The sequence below is a fragment of the Melopsittacus undulatus genome, chromosome 2 (assembly GCF_012275295.1).
Source record: "Melopsittacus undulatus isolate bMelUnd1 chromosome 2, bMelUnd1.mat.Z, whole genome shotgun sequence".
NCBI classification, from domain to species: domain Eukaryota; kingdom Metazoa; phylum Chordata; class Aves; order Psittaciformes; family Psittaculidae; genus Melopsittacus; species Melopsittacus undulatus.
The window spans coordinates 8,563,037-8,582,141 of NC_047528.1; the positions used below are offsets into that span (position 1 = coordinate 8,563,037).

The 19,105-nt window shown below is 38.6% G+C and overlaps 1 protein-coding gene across 1 annotated transcript in view; it reads left to right on the forward strand.

The window, feature by feature from the left end:
• The window catches only part of LOC101878072 (Putative N-acetylated-alpha-linked acidic dipeptidase), a 28,602-nt gene extending 14,172 nt beyond the window's left edge, over nt 1–14,430 (forward strand). Inside the window, 14 exon segments of the mRNA XM_034060056.1 lie at nt 1–58; nt 1,155–1,240; nt 2,228–2,347; nt 4,317–4,399; nt 4,682–4,745; nt 5,438–5,505; nt 7,419–7,470; nt 7,473–7,509; nt 8,256–8,346; nt 8,856–9,120; nt 10,577–10,658; nt 11,959–12,051; nt 13,069–13,228; nt 13,230–14,430. Coding sequence (XP_033915947.1) covers nt 1–58; nt 1,155–1,240; nt 2,228–2,347; nt 4,317–4,399; nt 4,682–4,745; nt 5,438–5,505; nt 7,419–7,470; nt 7,473–7,509; nt 8,256–8,346; nt 8,856–9,120; nt 10,577–10,658; nt 11,959–12,051; nt 13,069–13,228; nt 13,230–13,259 — 1,289 coding nt within the window. The 3' untranslated portion in view covers nt 13,260–14,430.
• The last annotated feature ends 4,675 nt before the right edge of the window (nt 14,431–19,105 follow it).

Sequence of the window (19,105 nt, forward strand, 5' to 3'; positions counted from 1 at the left end):
GAAATCTGAATGTATCTTACAACGTTGGTCCTGGTTTCACAGCAAATTACTCTACAAGGTCAGTTTTGTTTCATAAGGAAAGTGTGCTTGGGAATCGGGAAAAACAAGTTGAGCAATAGAATTTGACCAAAGGTAGAGCAGTTTGTGGTTGTTTTGTCTGATAATGTCTGATAATGACGATTTGCTAGGCTGAAATGCACTCAGTGCAAAGCCTCAGTAGATTGATATCTCGATTGGATGGATATGACAGAATTGCTTCAATTTCAGCTAGGCTTGAACTAGTTTCATTTGAAAAGCCTTTGACAAACTATTTGATGAGTCTGATTATTTTTTTTGAGAGCTGCATTTGTTTGTTGTCCTTTTAAATTCATGTGGGTCCAGCTCCTGGCCTTACCTATTGCCTTACCTACATATTGCCTTATGGAAAGAGTATTAACCTAGAAGGTTTGTAGAAACAAAAGCTTTACCTGCAATATCATTTTTTGTATTGCTTCATATTGTTCTAAAATTCAATAATTACAGTTTGGGACTAAAGTCCAGGTGCTTCAATATTGGCTAAGCTATTGTACTGACTTCATATGAACCGTTTGATCTTTTCCCTATATTTTAGTTATACCACATGAAAAAAACCTTGCTGAAAAATACACAAAGACCCTTGAGGATGAATTGTTGCACCTCCAGCCATGCTGCAGATAGGCAAAGTTTCTTGATGCAGTTCAGTTTGTCTGATTTCTGCTGACTAAGGTGCCACATCAGTATTGACTGTGCTGGAGTCAGTTTTGATTTACACCAACCTCTAGACGATTAGAACTATTTACCTTTATAACGTTAGATGATTTTCATTTCTCATTCACTCTTCTACATTTAAAAACCAGCGGCTAGCAAAATATCTTTGCTTTGGAGTTCTGAGCCTGTTACCCATAAAAATCTTGGCATGAGTACATAGCTTGCAAGGGCTAAATGCTGTTCTCAATTGCACAAGTATAAATCCAGAAAAAAAATAGACTGAAATGTTTTCAGATTTACTTTGGTTTAATGGAGGGTAAAATGCTCCCATTGCAATTTATATTGCACACTTTTGGAAGATGTTGAGATGTTTTGTGGTCTAATCTGGTGGATTTTCTCTTTGTTGTTTTTTTTTCCTAATATACTAGAAAGGTGAAAATGCACATTCATAACAACAATGAAGTAAGAAGGATTTACAATGTGATCGGTATCATCAAAGGCACAGTGGAACCAGGTAGTCATTTGTCATCAGTGTAATGTGAGTGTGCGGTGACCTTTACATGCACTTTATAGTTACAAGGAAGAAATGAGAAATATAGTTTTCTCTGAAATATTGCACTACATGATCACTGGTGTTGAAATATTTATTGCACTAGCTTTCATATGGTTCAGGGTATGTCAGCAGTTTCACTGTAAGTGCTGATTTTAAGGGAGAGTCATAACCAAGACAAGTATTTGTCTTCAAGCAAGTAATTTTACAATTGAAAGAGTATTTCTTAAGTAATGTTCTTCCCTACTAACAGGGATTTTGAATTCCATTTGAAGACATCATATCCACCACTATTGGCTTTTTGTCTGTCTTGGTCTCTTGTAACCAGTGGGATTTTACATTCTAAATACAGACATGTAGACATCCTAGGATGATGATAACATCATCTAACTTGTTACTGCAGGACTTCCCTGTTGCCTGAAATACAACTGTTAACCATATTATAGTTGCACAGAGATCTAGTCTGATATTAATAATCTCATCATTGTCATGATTTGGACAACCCTTTTATGATTGACTATAGATACATTCAGAGAAATTCTGCATTCAGCACACCTATATGTTGCAAGTTGGCGTGCTATACCAATATAATTAGTGGATCAGCCTTACCATGAAACACACTGTTTGTAAAATATGGACAGATGCTTCTATCTTTAGGGGAAAGCTGTAGTATTTCTACTAATGTAAGTAACGTTATGGAATTTAAGAGGGTTTAAGTCTTAAGGAGTCAAGTTATTGTGACAAATTATTTAGCACTGGCTGAAAGTGCAGAAAAATGTCTTTGGAGATTTAAAAGATTTAATTTTTTTTTGTCTTTTTATCATGTATATTATAAACTATTAAGCTTTGCTGCCTGATAACCTACATGGAAAATTAGAAATACTTCAAATTAACATCTCTATGGCAGGAAAAAAGGTTTTGTAAGTAAACCTCCATAATGAATTTCTCCAGACAGATATGTCATCCTGGGAGGCCACCGTGACTCATGGGTATTTGGTGGCATTGATCCTCAGAGTGGGGCAGCTGTGGTTCATGAGATTGTGAGAAGCTTTGGAAAACTGAAAAGGAAAGGTAATGTAATGAAAGAGTAAAGCACACCAAAGCCACTGCTGTTAGCAGTGCCCATTGGTTTCTCTGGGACTTAAGCATATGCTTAAAATTAAACATGTGTGTCTTACTGATCTCTCAAGTAAGCATGCTGCTCTGTAGCTGTTAACATAGTTCCAGTTACAACCTTAGTATATGTGATGTACCTCTACTCAAAGTAAGTACACCTACACCTAAAGGAAAACAAACCACAAAATGAGGGTATTGATGTAAATAAGATATTTAGGTACAAATGATTACTTTGTGCTTGAGGCTGGTCAGATTCAATGTTTCAGTGATCCTGTACAATTGATACCATGGTAGTCTAATCAGGGCTTCATCAGGGCAACATCAAGAGCCTTCTCAGTACTTGACTGTACTTTGGAGACAGACCCAAGAATAAATAAAGTATCAGTGTAATCATAGAAGCACAGAATCAGAGAGTGGTCTGGGTTAGAAGGGACCTTAAATCTCATCCATTTCCAGCCCTTACACACAGCAGGGACCCCTTGCACTAGAGCAGGTTGCTCCAAGCCCCTGTGTCCAACCTGGCCTTGAACACCGCCAGGGATGGGCAGCCATGGCTTCTCTGGGCAACCTGTGCCAGCACCTCAGCACCTTCATTGTGAAGAATAGTTCCAAACAGCTAATATAAATCTACTACCTTTCAGTTTAAAGCCATTCCCCTTTGTCCTGTCCATACATTCTGTTATCAAAAGTCCTTCTCCAGATTTCTTGTCATTCTGTTTAGGCACTGGAAGCTGCTTGAAGGCAGCCTTTTCTTCTCCAGGCTGAACAACCAAAGCTCCTTCAGCCTGTCTTCAGAGCAGAGGTGGTCCAGACCTCTAAGCATCTTCATGGCCTCCTCTGGATTCGCTCAAGCAGGTCCATGTACTTATGTTGGGGGCCTCAGAGCTCAAAGCAGGACTTCAGGTGGGGTCTCATGAGAGTGGAGTAAAGGAGAAGAATCACCTCCCTCAACCTGCTTCTCATACTCCTTTTGGTGCAGCCCAGAGTATGGTTGGCTTTCTGGTGTGCAGAGAAAGAGCTGTGCAAACATAGTAGGAGGTAATGGTTAAAAATACCTCATGCCTAGTTACATTAGAATAGAAACAAATGTCAGCTGTACCAAATTTCTGCTGCTGTCAGAGCAAATGCTGTCTCCCTGTATGACATCCCATGGAAAGAAGCTCTGGCATAACTCAAATGCAGTGCTTAGAAGAACTTTTTTTGCTTACCCATTACACTTAAAACCTATTGACATTTAGTTTTCTTTGCATTCTCCCTGATTATTGGGTATCAAGTGTGTCAGGGGAAACTGATAAAGGGGGAGCAAAAAATGAAAGAGTTCCAGTAGCCTCAGAGAAAACTTTGGGCAGAGATATAGAGGTAGGCACTCCATTTGGCCTGAGTTTAAACCAAATGGAGAACTTCAAGTGAAAGATCTTTGTTTTGAAGCCAAAGTTACACAGAATTCCTTAGCTTTTGAAATATGGCATTAGGGAGACAGAAATTCAGTAATAGATGTGAAGACATGCCAATCACTTTCCTGTCAAGTTAGACACCAGTATGCAATGTGTACTAAATTGAAGGGAGCAAAAAGAGTAGAAAAGCTTTGCTTCAAGAATTTGTGCACAAGCACAATATTTTTCTTTGTTCAGGGTTTAAATTTTAGAACATTTTCTTGCAGTTACAACTGAGGGAAGAGAAAGAATACATTATTTGGCATAATACTGAAGTAGGAGCAAGATCGCTAAAAAGTTAGAAAACAGTTATAAGATAAGGTTAGTAAACAAAAGTTGGTGTTAAAATTCTTTAAACACACTTCTTTCCCCACAGATCAGGATAAAAGATGACACCCATCCCCCCAAAATTAATTTTGTTTTCAGTTTAGTTACCATATAACAAGCAGTCTTTATTTCTGTAATACAGTTTTCATGGTCTTTTATTGCAGGGTGGAGGCCAAGGAGAACAGTGATATTTGCAAGCTGGGATGCAGAGGAATTTGGCTTGTTTGGATCGACAGAATGGGCTGAGGTAAACCAATAGTGTTCAAAGAGGAATATGCACAATGTCAGATGTTGGAGAAATCCGTACTAGAAAGCAGCACTTCTCTCCTCCCTCCTTTCTTCCTTCCCTCTCCTTTTCTGTCTTACCCTCTGTCTCTAAGTCTTATGTTTCCTTTTCAACTAATATATGAATATATGGCTCCTTGCAGTGTATTGTGTCATTCCTGAAATAGCGGTTACTCCTGTGGATAGGAAAATTGTGCTGAGGAAAAAAAGTTCATCGGTGTTTTTCTTCTTTCCCTCCTCATAGGAGAATGCCAAAGTCTTGCAAGCACGGGGAGTGGCTTATATCAATGCAGATTCCTCCATCGAAGGTACCTAGTTTTCAGTTGTCTTTTTCACGAATAGTGATGGTATGTACAGATGACTGGGAGGCATTTTAGCCTGGAGATCTATCCAGAAGAGCTTCAATGTGATAATACTTTTGCATTAGTTTGGGAGTAGATATGGCAGGAAACTGTGACCCAGGACCATAAAGTATCCTTCAGATATTCCTGTCACTACAGGAAGGAAGTCCATTACAGTAGCTACACTATTTAGGAAGCCATGGGAAGGGACAAGAAGTGTTGTACCCCTGTTCAGCAGTTCTATGGCAACTCTTTAGAGTAAGCTTCTCGTCTTACAGTGTTTGTAATAAATAGGGATGAAGGAAAGCTCTCAAGTGTTGTTTCAAAAGCTGGGCTGTACGTTGTCCTAACCAATAGAAATGTGTTGAGAAGATCACAAGAGAGCTCTTCTACAGGTAGAATCAGTTTGTTCCTTGTAGAGAATGTAGCTCCTCTAGTCCCTTTTTTTATCAACAAATAATGACACAAGGTTTCAGCTCGGTAGAACTTGCTTCAAACCCCCTGCATGGGCAGGATCACATTCCACTAGCCAAATTTCTCAAAGCCCTGTCCAACCTGGCCTTGAACAGTTCCAGGGAATAAAAGAAATATATTTGAATATATATAGTTCCTTTGAATAGAAATATCTTCAAATAAATAGTTTTTCTTGTTTTTTTCAGGAAACTACACACTGCGAGTGGATTGCACACCACTGATGTACAGGCTGGTGTACAGTCTGACTAAAGAGGTAATACCACGTGTAATTTTTAGCCATCATGTTCTGTGCTCACTTTCTGATGGGGCTCTGTGTATAACATGATGTCAGATGTTTCTTTCTTTTCTGACTGCAGCACCCCTTTTAAGTCAATAACCAAGTAACAGGAGCTTTTTCCCAGAAGTGGCAAAGGGATTTCAAGCTTATACCCTTACATTATTCAGGATTAGGTGAATTTTCCACTCTCCCTGTGAAAGTATTCCTTATAAAAGAAAATCTTGAGCTAGAGGACAGAAACAAACCTGAACCTGGCTGCCCAGTTCGACTACTTGGGTGCCCATGGCAGGGCAAGACTCTGACTCTCTTTAGGCAGGGGAAGATTTAGGCTTGCTCTAGTACTGTTTTTAGCATGATGTGACAGTTTGCTCAGTGTGCTCAGCTTCAGTGTACACTATTCAGCATTGATTGGCTCTGACCATGATGCTCACACACATACTTTTGTGGTAAACAAACTTAAAAGGTAGGGACTGTTCTCAGGAAATAGCTTCACCACCTTATATATCAGATGTTCCTTGCTTTGAGAGTGGGTCTTACAGCACCAAGGCTTTTTATCCTTTTTTTTTTCTTCTGTTCACTCTGTATTAAATAATGAACATTTAATTAAGCTTCTTTTTGTATGTTTTATATACATATATAATGTACCTTCAACTACTGTATATATTATATGAAACTACTATATCTGTCTTCATCTGCTGCATATATTCAGTCATTTGTCTTTTCCAGGATTGATAATTTTTATCTTCTGGAAGGTGGTATTAGACTGGTAAAGGAAATGTCATAAAATGTTAAAATTATTAAATACAAAAAATAAAAGAGAAATATTTCTGTCCTAAACTGTAGAAAAGCTGATCACCTGCAGTTTCCATGCTGAGTGCAGCTGTTCAGAACAGTCACAAAATCAGGTCAGCAGAGTCGCGGTTTGGACACCAAAAGCCATCCTTAAAATGTTGACCTAAATACCAGAAAACACAGTTGTGTAACCCTTTCTGGAGCTGGGAAGCAGCAACAAAAGCTGATGAATGCATTTTGGTGGCTGATGTCTGACGAGAATGCTGATCAGGAAGCAGGTCCCATGTCATCACATCGAAAATCAATCTGTGGCAAAAAGAGTTAACACTATTAACTCTGTACTATGAACAATTAACTTCATGCCCAAAACCCCAAATGTATTAGTTTTATTTTGTTTCCTATTGTAGAATTCTTAGATAGTAGATATAGATATTAATAGTAGAATAGATATTAATAAACTTTAATAGATTATACATAATACATATTAATAAACTTTAATGGACTGTAGAAAATAAAACTTTAGCATCCCACTGTTATAAATACCCACAGTGTTTAAGCTGCTCAGTAATCTGCAAAGTAGTCAGAGTGATAGGAATGAAATTTAGGATGATCATTATTTGTATACCTCTGTAGCAGCTATGATGCCATAAACATCCAGTACACTTTACCCTTCTAAGATTACTCCTGCATCCATGAAAATATTTTTTGTGAACTAAACCAAGGTAGGAATAGTTTTGAATTAAGCCAAGACCCTGCCAAGGTGAATGAAAGTTTTGTTTTTTTGAGGGATTTCTGTGTTGAATATTGAAATTAAATTACTTAAAGTCTCATAAAGAAATAATCAGATTGCAAATATTTACTCTAAATGTTTTACTTTCACTGTGTTTTCTTCCTTCTAAAATGTCCTATTTTCAGCAAATAAACTATGATATGCATTTGAAATATTAAAATGGAAGTACAGAAATGTTGAAGGGCTTAAGACCATAAATTATACATTGCCCTAAGCCATAGGCTTTGTGTGATGATAGCTTGTATATTTGTTGCTTGGTAACATTTAAAATTGTACCCTTTGTCTTTTTTTTACCATGTTTATCCAGATACCAAGTCCTGATGAGGGGTTTGAAGGGAAATCTCTTTATGAGAGCTGGTATAAAAAAATCCATCAAGAGAATATAAGGAAGTCCCCAGGTCAGTGGCAAAAGCCTATACCAGAAGTTATAGCTTGTAGAGTTGGGCTTTGTGGAAACATACACTTGAAAGACTGAGCACCTGAAAGAAATGGTGTGATTTTCAGCTGGTATAAATGTCAGAGTTTTATTGATTGTAGCTGATATACTTGTACAACAGGTTTGTGAACCTTTGTAGCATTACTTTTTTATACAAGAAAAGTAAAGTGTTTCTGTGGTTGTAGACTTTTAGACAGCAGACACACAAGATGCTGACACTGCAGCTTTCCCTTGCAATTAATTCCAGTCTCCTGGAAAGCCGCTGAGTTTGAGTGGCTGGGGACCATGCCAAGCAGGAATTTACAACACTGTCTTTCACATTTATCAGAGTTTCTCTATGGAATCTCAAAGACTGATTGTATTCCATGGAGCCATGCTGGTGCTGTTGTGAACTCTCTGAGCTGAGAGTTTGGGAAAATGGAAGTCATCACAATGATTCAAGGCAGTGAGTTAAATTCTCCTCTTGAGAGTTTGATTTCTCTGACCCTGAGAGTGATGACTCTGCTTCTCTGAGGATCCAGTTGATGAGGTGCATGTAACATAGGGCATCCCAGGCAATTACTGATATATTGACAGAAAGAGTGTACTAGGAAAGACTGCATAATGATTGCCACTGTAGGATAAATAATTGCAACAGTACTTGGAAGCAAGCTAAAATTATACTTTAAGTATTGTCACTCAAGGCATTTTACTCTTTCTTGTTAACAGAATAAATAAGCTGGGTTCTGGCAATGACTTTGAAGTCTTCTTTCAACGTCTGGGCATTGCTTCAGGTAGAGCACGTTACAGTAAAAATTGGGTAAGTCAGTGTCTTTGTAATGTTGTCTCCCTGTTACTGCCTGAATAATATCACCTGTAACTGAGCCACTTAGACTGACAGCTTTTTGGAGTAGTTCAGTTTAGTGTGTGAGAGTGGAGTCCCGGTTCATTACGAGAACTTTATGTGCTTCTGCAACACAAGTATTTGATGAATAGGAATGGTCAGCATGGTGTCAGTCAGAGAGAAAGACCTTTCCTCAGGGTAAATGGATATGCTCAAAATCACCTGTGGTTGATGAAGGCTTAAGAGTGGCTTATGATGACTTTTGACTGATTTATAATTACTTATGAAGCTTTGAATTCAAAATGATTCATGTTTTATGGAAAAATATGGGTTTGACTCTGAAGCATACTGTGGGATTAGACTAACTGAGAAATGTTCAAGGAGCATTCTGTTCAATGAGGCCATTTCCTTTGAAAACCAGGACAATGCCTTTTCAATGCCTTCCACAGCTGCATAATGGTTTTGTTTGGCTTTGTTTGTTTCAGAATGTAGAAAAATACAGCAGCTACCCAGTATACCACAGTGTCTATGAAACCTATGAAATTGTGGAAAAGTTTTATGATCCCACTTTCAAGAATCATCTGACAGTCGCACAGGTACGGGGAGGACTGGTGTTCGAACTGGCCAACTCTGCTGTTCTTCCTTTCGACTGCAGAGATTATGCATCAGCTCTGAGCAACTATGCTCACATCATCTATAATTTATCAAGGAATCATGAAGAGGAACTGGCAACATACAATGTGTCCTTTGGTATGTATAGTCTTTCTTCACAGTCCTCCTCTGTTAATGCTAGCAGTGCCTTATGTTAATCTCTGTCTTAGTCATGACCTGGTATTTACCTTGTGCTGTATGGGCAGTAAATAAAACAAGAGCCTCATCCTCCAGTAATTTGAAATTTCACTATTCTGTCACTAGTATGCCTGTATTGAGACCATACCACTGTCAAGTAGAGCTATCGCTTACAGTCTCATGTTCATTGATCTGTGCATGGTTGACCAGTGTTGGCAACAAGATATGTTTGTCTGCATCCCTAAGAAAAAATCATACTGCTTTGCAGTTTATGGTGTTGGATAATTGTCTGACACTGATTGTAGGATCATAGAATATTTCATAGAATCACAGAATAGTTAGGGTTGGAAAGGACCTTAAGATAATCCAGTTTCAACCCCCCTGCCATGGGCAGGGAGACCTGGCACTAAACCATGTCATCCAAGACTCTGTCCAACCTGACCATGAACATTGTCAGGAATAGAGCATTCACAACATCCTTGGGCAACCCATTCCAGTGCCTCACCACCCTCATAGTAAAGAACTTCCTTATATCTAACCTAAACTTCCCGTTTATATTAGAAGGAACTTCCCCTGTTTCAGGTTAGATGGAACCTCAGGAGGTCTCTAGGTCAACCTGCCCAAAGCAGGGTCAGCTCCAAGGTCACACCAGTTTGCTTATTTTAGCCCACCTGGTCTTGAAAGCCACCAAGGACAGACACTACAGAGCCCCACTGAACCACAATGCTTGATTGTCCTCAGGGTAAAAAGATTCTTCTTATATCCTGCCAGAACTTGGCTTGTTTCAATTTATAGATACATGATGACAAGTGTAAGCACCATGAGAAGTTTGCCTCAAGGCTTGATCAAGCAGGAATGGTTCATTTCTATGGCATAATAGAGATCTTGTGCTGGCAGGTGAAATTTATATTATAGGCATTCACAAGATGCCTCCTGCCTGAGAAACCTTTATTTTATTGGCAACATTATATAGCATTCATTTTAGGACTTAGCTGCTAATGACAAATATCAAGAGCATGTGCACACACACATACATATGCATATGCTCTCTGTCTCAAAACTCAGTGTGTGTGGAAAGACATACAAGTAAAACACAGATTGCTGGGATTTATAAAATCCTGAACCTACCTGAACAATCAGGTTCTGGAAATCATATTATAGTTTTTGATGTTTCTATGCCATCAAGTAGCAAATGATAATATTCAAAAAAATACTGATTTGTATTGTCTCCACGGCAATTTTTCACACAGAATTACATCATTTTTAATGTAAGAATATAGGGTCATCCGACGTTCATCCAGTAAGAATTGAGAGCTCACAAATACAGTGAAAGATAAAGCTTTAATTTGAAAAACGTGATTTGTTTCATGATTCCTTCAGTACTTGAAGTTAAATATTTCCTTCATGTTCCCTCCAGATGCCCTCTTTTCAGCTGTGAAGAATTTTACAGAAGTTGCTGCTAGCTTTCATGAGAGACTGCAACAAATAGATAGTAATAAGTAAGTTTGTTTTTTTTTTAACTCCAGTCACATATTCCACATAGTCTTCTGGGCTCAGAGGACATAGTCTTCACTTGCATTTAGTGCCCTGAATAACCTTGGTGACAAATAACTGTCAGTCATTTGTTACATTAGAAGTCCTTATGGGCTCTTGTCTTTAAGGATGTGGTTGCTCTAGGAAGCAAAGTGTAGAAATGTTGAATTAGGGGACACCAGCGACACTGCAGAGCCTGGGAGTCCACCTGTGTTAGCTTTGAAAAGTATCCAAGCTAATTAGTGTAATTCTTGAAAGGTTTGAGTTGAGGAGCAGTGCAGGATGACACATGGATGTTACTAGGGTGCTGGTTAGCATAAGCAGAGCCAGCTCAGGTGTGTCACTCCATCTAAGTAGAGACACGTCCTAAGATTTTGTCACTGGATTATCATCAAGGAACAAATGTTGACTCATGGTCTTCGTTTGCCAACAGTCTAGTTGTCAAGATACTGCTACCACTTAATGAAAGGAAAAAATCAGCTGTACCAGTATTATATTTGTGCCAAGAAATTCTATGCACCTCCTATGCCAAAAGGCCTAATTTGACTTAATTCTTGTTCTTGGTAGGCTGTGCCCAGAATGACAAACCAAACTTCCTTTTGTTTATACATAGGTGTATGATATCCTGCTTGGGAAGAATCTAACTTAGCCATATGCTTACTCTTATGGAAGAGTAAGTGAGAATAAAAGCCATCCTTTTAAGGGCAGCAGCTTTCAGGATGAATAACCAACCAATAATTTCATAAGTAAAATATGACATTTATAACATACAACATGTATGTGACATTTTCATAATGGTTTCCTTGATGGTTGGCCTAAAATTAAGCTTTAATTCAACCAACCAGTTTTAGTTTCTTTTTTACACCAATGTAAACTTGAAACAGTTTCATTGTCAGTAGTTGAATTACTCCTAAGATTACTGTGATATAAATTTTATCTATTCTTTTATTGGTGTATGCCTTTGAAGATCTACAATAAGTTCCTTTGTATAGAAATTACCAAACCCACATAAATTCAGTATAATCTTAACAGTTTCTTTTATTTGTCAAGCATCAGAGCTATTGAAAGCCCACAGACAGACAGTCTCTGCTCTAGGGAAATAAAAATCTATCATCAGAAAAACACAGTTCTTGGATGGCTCAAAGATGATTCTAACATGACAAGGTTCCTGTTTCTCAGATATTGTGGCTTTACATAATAATAAATGTGATTTCATTGAAAATGGGCAAACACTCAATAGGTAACAGAGTCACGTTTTCTTTTTAGCCCACTTGCTGTCAGATCACTGAATGATCAGCTCATGTTTCTAGAAAGGGCTTTCATCGATCCTCTTGGATTACCTGGAAGGCCATTCTATAGGTAAGAAAGGCTTGGTTTTCAGTTTCTGCCTGGAGTACCCTATGAGAATTCCTTTATGATTCGCGGGTCTCTAAATGGAATTGTAATGATTCCATTCAACGTGGTAAAAGTAAAGAGGGTAAATAAGATTGAAAAGGGAAGACAACATTAGGGAAAACTTCAGGAAGATACACTATACAGAAGGAGGACAGGTCTTGTTGGAAGCATATTCAGATCCGTAAACCCACTCCCATTGATTTCATTGGGCTTATAAACAGACCTAAAAGTTTGGCCCTTGACTCAGTGCAAGTAATTTCAGTGGTAAATGATCTTAGGAAGTTATTATTATTTGAAAGTGACATAGGATATAATTGAAGTATCTACAATTTGATTAGTTATAACACAGCAGTCATGCTAGCAAATACAGTATAGTGATCTGTACTTCAACAGCAATGAATTCAGTAGTTCTCTCATCCAATTCAAGAAGTAAATCTTGTTTGAGAGGCAGAACAGTAAAGTCTAGCTTTTCAATCCTTCTACATAATACAGAATAATCATTCCACTGAAAACTGTTGAAGGAGAGCTTAAGATCTGCAGATCTCTTAGTATCTACAGTATCTGCCTTTCACAGCTTGTGATTAAAAATTGGTTGAGAACAGTCTCTTGTTAAAGCATCAACTTTTCGTGCTTCAAAATATGCTTGTTTATATTGGAGATTGTGTATATCTGTGAAAAAAAGAAGCTGTCTTTTTTATCTCTCATTTAAAATGAGGGACAAGGAAATACTTTGGTCAACTTTATCTTCAGTCATCATAGCTATAAAGTTTAAGAATTCACATGGGATAATATAGTTTATGTTACTTTCTTGCTTTGTAGATCATAGGTACTACTGCTGCAGTGGTTTTATTTATTTACATCTTCAGTGACAAGAATTTAACAGGTTATATATAAACAGATTTGTTTTATCCATAAAATAATATGCTTTATTTTCCTAATGCAAAATATTGCTCTTTTTTTTTCCCCTTAACTTCTCTACAGACATATTATCTTTGCTCCAAGCAGCCATAACAAGTATGCAGGAGAATCATTCCCAGGGATCTATGATGCCATGTTTGATATTGAAAGCAAAGCGGATCAGCGTGAGGCCTGGGAAGAAGTTAAGAGGCAGATTTCCATTGCAGCCTTCACTGTGCAGGCCAGCAGCAGAAACACTGAAAGAAGTAGGATAAATATCAACAACATTATCATCAGTGTGGACTAAATTTGACAGTACAGAAGCCTTAAAAATAGAGCATTTAAAAACACTAGGAGGATTATTACAAAGAACACAAAACCCCAAAAGATCTTGTTCTTTGCACATAATATACCCAAGCGGAATGCATTTAGCAATGCTAACAAGGTAATGTACTCCACTCAGAAAACTCAGGCTGTAGATATTTCCTGAAGTGAGAGTGAAAAGCTGTGATGTTTTTCTCTCAGCTTCATATTTTAAGAATTGCTAACCACTGGATTTATTTTCAGAGCTTTGCAGTTTACTAGCTTGATTACTCTAGCAGTCCTCATAGTGCATCAGGAAGCCAAAAGTCATTTCATGTTTCTATCATTGTCTAGTTTTATTTGGGTTTTTATTATTTACCTTTGGGTTACATAATTATACTCCAGCATAGCCCTTTTAGCTCTCCTTTTACACAAAGATTCATGTATGAAGATGAGAAAACCGTCACATACCATGTGCTGGATGTATAACAACAAGTTTTGGGCAGCCAGCCCAAAATACTCATCCATGACACTCTTCTCTTCACATGCTGAGTCTCACAGCTTTTTGCAAATAAAATTAAGCAAGAAGCCTTCTAGTCGCTGGAGTGAAAAGAAGGTAATCCATCTTGTCAGATGTATAACTATCTCACAAAACATGTCTTCTGAGATGAAGACCTACTTTTATTCTTTCATCCCAAATCTACTCCTGCTATGACTTGTCCATAACAAGATATTTTTAAAATGAAGAAAAATAGGAGGAAAAAGAAGTCCTCAGTCCTTAGTTTCAAATTAACCAAATTATTACCATTTTTGTACAGTCTGTATTTCTGATATTGCTGTGCAGTTTACTCTTATGACGGACAGCTCAAAAGACTACAATGAGACAACTGAGATCAGACTGAGAAGTCTCAGAAAATCAGATCCCTTCATCTGATGCTCCACCACTGGAGGACTACTAACATCTTGGACAGAAATACTTGGTGTGATTTTATCTGCCATTTTAGCCGAGGCCTCCACCGTGTCATATAAGACTGTCTCGTGATCTGATGGTTTTCAATGTCATAGTAGATTCATTTTCTTTTCCTTAAAACATCATTCGTAAATATTTCAACTCTCCACATTAAAACCCTTTAGGCAAGTTAACTATAATTAGGTCATTGTTTTACCTAAATGTTGGTCTTTCCCATAAAATAATCCAGTTTACCAGATAATGAGAAATGCTCTTATACCCAAAGTTATTGCCCAGTTATTTTCCCATTTTTATGAAAGTGATTGGAGTAAAACCAGAGATGTCTTCTCCCAAATCTAGTTGTGCTAATGTGAGACATTGCTGTTTCTAACTGTTTTAGTGCTGCTGGCTGCTCCACTGTTCCTTTTGCCAGTGGAGAATTCAGTATGATGGTCTATAATCCACCTCTCAAAAAATTAGTCAGGTTTAGATCATCAGTTATGTTAACCTAGAGGATTTTATCTTCAGCAATCAAGGGAGTAACAACACAAACCCACTATATGGAGGGGGGCAGCAATAAACAGCTTATGTTGACTTGTTGGACACAAAACCAGCATTTTTCTATTGCTAAGGAGGATAAACTAAAGTACCATACTCCAGAGTTATGGAGATCTTTCCCTAAATGACCTGTAAGCTTCCTCAGCAATATTTTTCTCAGGTGAGTAGACATGAATTTTAATCTCTGTTGTAAGCATAGCATTGTTTCAGTTAAGTTTCATTAGGGCCCTTTTTGGCAATAGCTACCAGATAATATACAAATACAGATAGTTACACTCTTAAACAACAGCAACATCCATTAAAAAAATAAATTGTGGATTAAAAGATCCCCAAAAACTACCACTGCAGGGAATAGGATATAGGAACAGAAATTCTGCCTCTCCTATTGACAGTTCCCCTGCATACAAAAGATATAAGACAGAGTGATCCAGAGAGAGGAAGCACTCATAAGGCTGGTTGTTACAGCATGGTTTATGTGATGTTTAGGTAAGGTGGGATTCAACTTGTCCACTGCTTTCTTCCATATTTGTGTATGCTTTGTGAATCATCTTTGTTCGGTGCAAACCACAACCTGTAGCAGTTGGATTTTTAAAGCAAATGGAGCTTTGCTTACTTTTTTAAGAGAAGAGTATTTTTAGATGAATGTCAGCCCAGCTCTTTCCCAAACCTACTTGTTTCCCCAGTCACTTGTCAGCATGAAGCTTTTCTCATCTCCATTCTGAGAAGCCTAATACTTGGTGCTGACCTCTTGAGACAGCCACTGTGATTCTTATCCTTAGCTTACCCAGCATCATCTTCGATGTTCCTAGCCCCACTGCAGAAAATCACCACTATTTACAACTTTGTTATGACAAACCAGCACTTGTTCCACTTTTCCTCAATATGGGCTGCAACTTGTGCCTGCTCTACAGCTTCTTCAAGAGCTTCTAAGACATCTTTGCAGTCTTATCTGGGACTTGCAGAGAGGAAGACAGACAGCAAGGTGGTAAGCATCAGAGGTATTCCATGGTAAGCTGTCTGCCGTTTTAAGTATGTTCCTTGGAATCCTTTGTTTATGTGAGGAAGGAGAACTCGTGTCAGGTTTCTGCAAGCCCTAAGTTAAATGTGGCAGCATCTAGCATTTAGACACATTATGGCCCGTTCTGAAGTTCTTGATCAGTTTTTAAATTTAAAATAGAGATGCTTTTTAGTCTTCAAGATGCTTTTAGTCTTCTATAGGAGTTCTGATAAGAACATTCTTCTAACCAAACCATTTTTTATTATCAGTCTTCTATGGAATTTAGATATAGCTGCTGCAGCCTTCAGTTCCTCAAATCCAGGCAGAAGTGGCTGGTGTCATTACTGGACAGCAACGGGTGAAGCCTGTGCTGCTGATTTGATTTGTAGCCAACTGTCCAAGCCATATGTCAAAATGTATGCATGGATGCATATGCAACTGTCCATTTCCTCTATGTGTTCACTAGGATTATGAGTTCTAAACATAAAGCAAAAGATGAAAGAGGAGTTGGATATGCTCTGAGAAATGTCATTTCACATGACTCATTTATGAGGATGATACAAAGAAGCAAGGGTCATATTTCACATTTATTAAAAACATCAAGCCAACTGACATGTGCCAGCAGATGAAGACATCTAGTTCCTACCAGACAAGTGGAAAACAATGGCTAAACAAATAATACATGTTAAAAGCACCATCTGTTAATATATTCTGGCAAACTTTGTACTGCACTGGGAAACATTTCCAGTCCATTGGTTCTTAGAGCTCAAAAACTGTCTTGAAGCAGCCACATGAGCAAGGATGGTACCTGCTGTGAAGCTGTTTACTAAGGAAAGGCAATGAGAAGCCAGATACAGGAATAACTACTTTTTAAACATCTTTATATTTTGTTAGATTGGCCTAGATATCTCACAAGCATAGCTATTACCCCACTCAAGCTCAGAGTGTAAAATCCTTTTCTATACAAGAAATCAAGATAAGGTTTGCGCACTAATTCTTCTTCAGTGAAGTAGAATATAAAAAGTTGCTTGTTTTTTTTCCTAGACCTCTACAGTAAGCTGAAATCCACTGTAAAAATGCTAAGTGCTGTTGACCAAATTATCTGTTTTGGCTCTCAAACTGTGATATTATTCCACAGCAACTGGAAAACAAAGACTGTTGAATTAAGTAAAAGAAAAAAGCCAGTTGTTAACAGGAACAAAACCTGAAATCAGCTATGTTGTACTTACAGTTTATTGTTCATCTAATGTGAGCTAGTTGTGCATGTTACTACAGATGCTTCCAGCTAAAGATTGCCATTAGCAGAGTTGCTTACTGTAATCAACTTTCAGTTCTTTTATTTTCTAAATATTCCGTAATTAATGTTTGGAACAACTATGATCCTAATACCAGACAGATCCTTGCAAACAGTCATTTGGCTTTTGCAGTTATTGCAGACAAACTATCCGAGTCATTGATTTATATATGGCAGTAGATGACTTAATTATAAGACAAGAGCATTTGAAGTGTTTAGTAAGCAGAGGAAGGAACCTATCTGACACTGTGGCATTGTTGAGAGCATCCTTTGCAATTTCATCAATTACATTAAAGAATCTAGAGGACAAATGCAAAAGGAACGGTGTTTGAAGAAGAGACTTCCTGGTGTATGATATCAAATTGGATGCTGTCAAAATTTGCCCAAAGAAACTCTACACAATGACCATCCAATGTATTAAGAGTCTAAATCAACTGAAATTAAAGCAAACATTTCCATGCATGGAAAAGGTAGAAACTATGCTCATATTAAAATGAATCCTTGCTTTTGTGAAGCCAACAATGTTGATGTTGCTTTGGGTGAATCATCTGTTGATATGTCCAGAGGAGGATGACACAGATGCTGGGGCATCTCTCCTGTGAAGACAGTCCGAGAGAGTTGGGCTTGTTCAGCCTGGAGAAGAGAAGGCTCAGAGACGACCTTAGAGCAGCTTCCAGTGCCTAAAGGGGGCTACAGGAAGCTGGAGAGGGATCTTTTTTACAAGGGCATGTAGGTATAGGACAAGGTTGAATGGCTTTAAGCTTTAAGATTAGGTATGAGGAAGAAATTCTTCACTATGAAGTGCTGAGGCACTGGCACAGCATGGCCAGAGAAGCTGTGGGTGCCCCATCCCTGGCAGTGTTCAAGGCCAGGTTGAGGGGGTTGGAGCAACCTGCTCTAGTGGAAGGTGTCCGTGCCCATGGCAGGGGGTTGGAACTGGAGGAGCTTTAAGGTCCCTTCCAACCCAAACCAGTCTGGGATTCTGTGACCTGGTGGCATAATTTCTAAATTAAGATGCTGTCAACACAGATCTTCAAGTGTTGGTTCAGCTGCTGAAGAGCAATCACTGGTAGTCAAGATCTTTGAGATGTTCTCATCTCTATTTATATGAGCAGTTTCAAATGTGCTGCTGGGAAGGCAATACCATAGTGGAGCAGAGCAGTCAACTTTGATAGCTGGAGTCAGAGAAATTGCATTCCCTTCACTTGACGGACAGCAGCTCCCCACGGGAAGGATTATAATGAATGGAAGCATCTCACACAATTACAGGATCACAGGGTTGGAGGAGAACTGGGGAGGTCTCTAGTCTAAACTCCCTCTCAAAGCAGGGTGAGCTGCAAGGTCAGAACAGGTTGCACAGAGCTTTATTGAGTACAGTCTTGAAAATCTCCAAGGATGGAGACCGCATAACCTCTCTGCAGCATACTCTAGTGCTTCATTGCCCTCCTGATGGAAAAGCTTTTCCTTATATCCGGACAGAACCTTTTGTTATTTTCAGTTTATGATTGTTGTTTCTCTTCCTCCTGTCATGCACCACTGAAGAGTCTGGGTCTGTTTTCTTGAGAAACTTCCTGTGCATGCTGGAAGGCATCATTCGGTTTATGTTCCATGCACAGCCCTTTACTCTCTCTGCCCCACTGAGTAATTCCTCCTGTAGGAGAAAGGGTCAAAGTTTACAAGCTGAATTTGTCAGCTGCCAGCAGTGTAAACTTTCTTGTAGCTGGAATCTGATCATGGACTCCTGAAGTTCAAGATAACAGAGACACTGGCTCAAAGCATCAAAATACACCATCCTCTTAATCTGGTAGTCAGATAGCTGCCGAGGCTGTGAGTTCTGGGGGACTGTGCAACTGGCAGAGTCAGAAGGAAACCACTGATTTGCAGTTGTGGTTGAGCAGTCCCAGTTACCATTTTTCCTGCAAGAGCTTCTTTGCCAACAAACTGGACGCCTCTGAACTCTCCAGCCACAAGTTCAACCTTCAGTCAAACAGTAGTTAAGCAGCACAACAGTGGCCTGTCT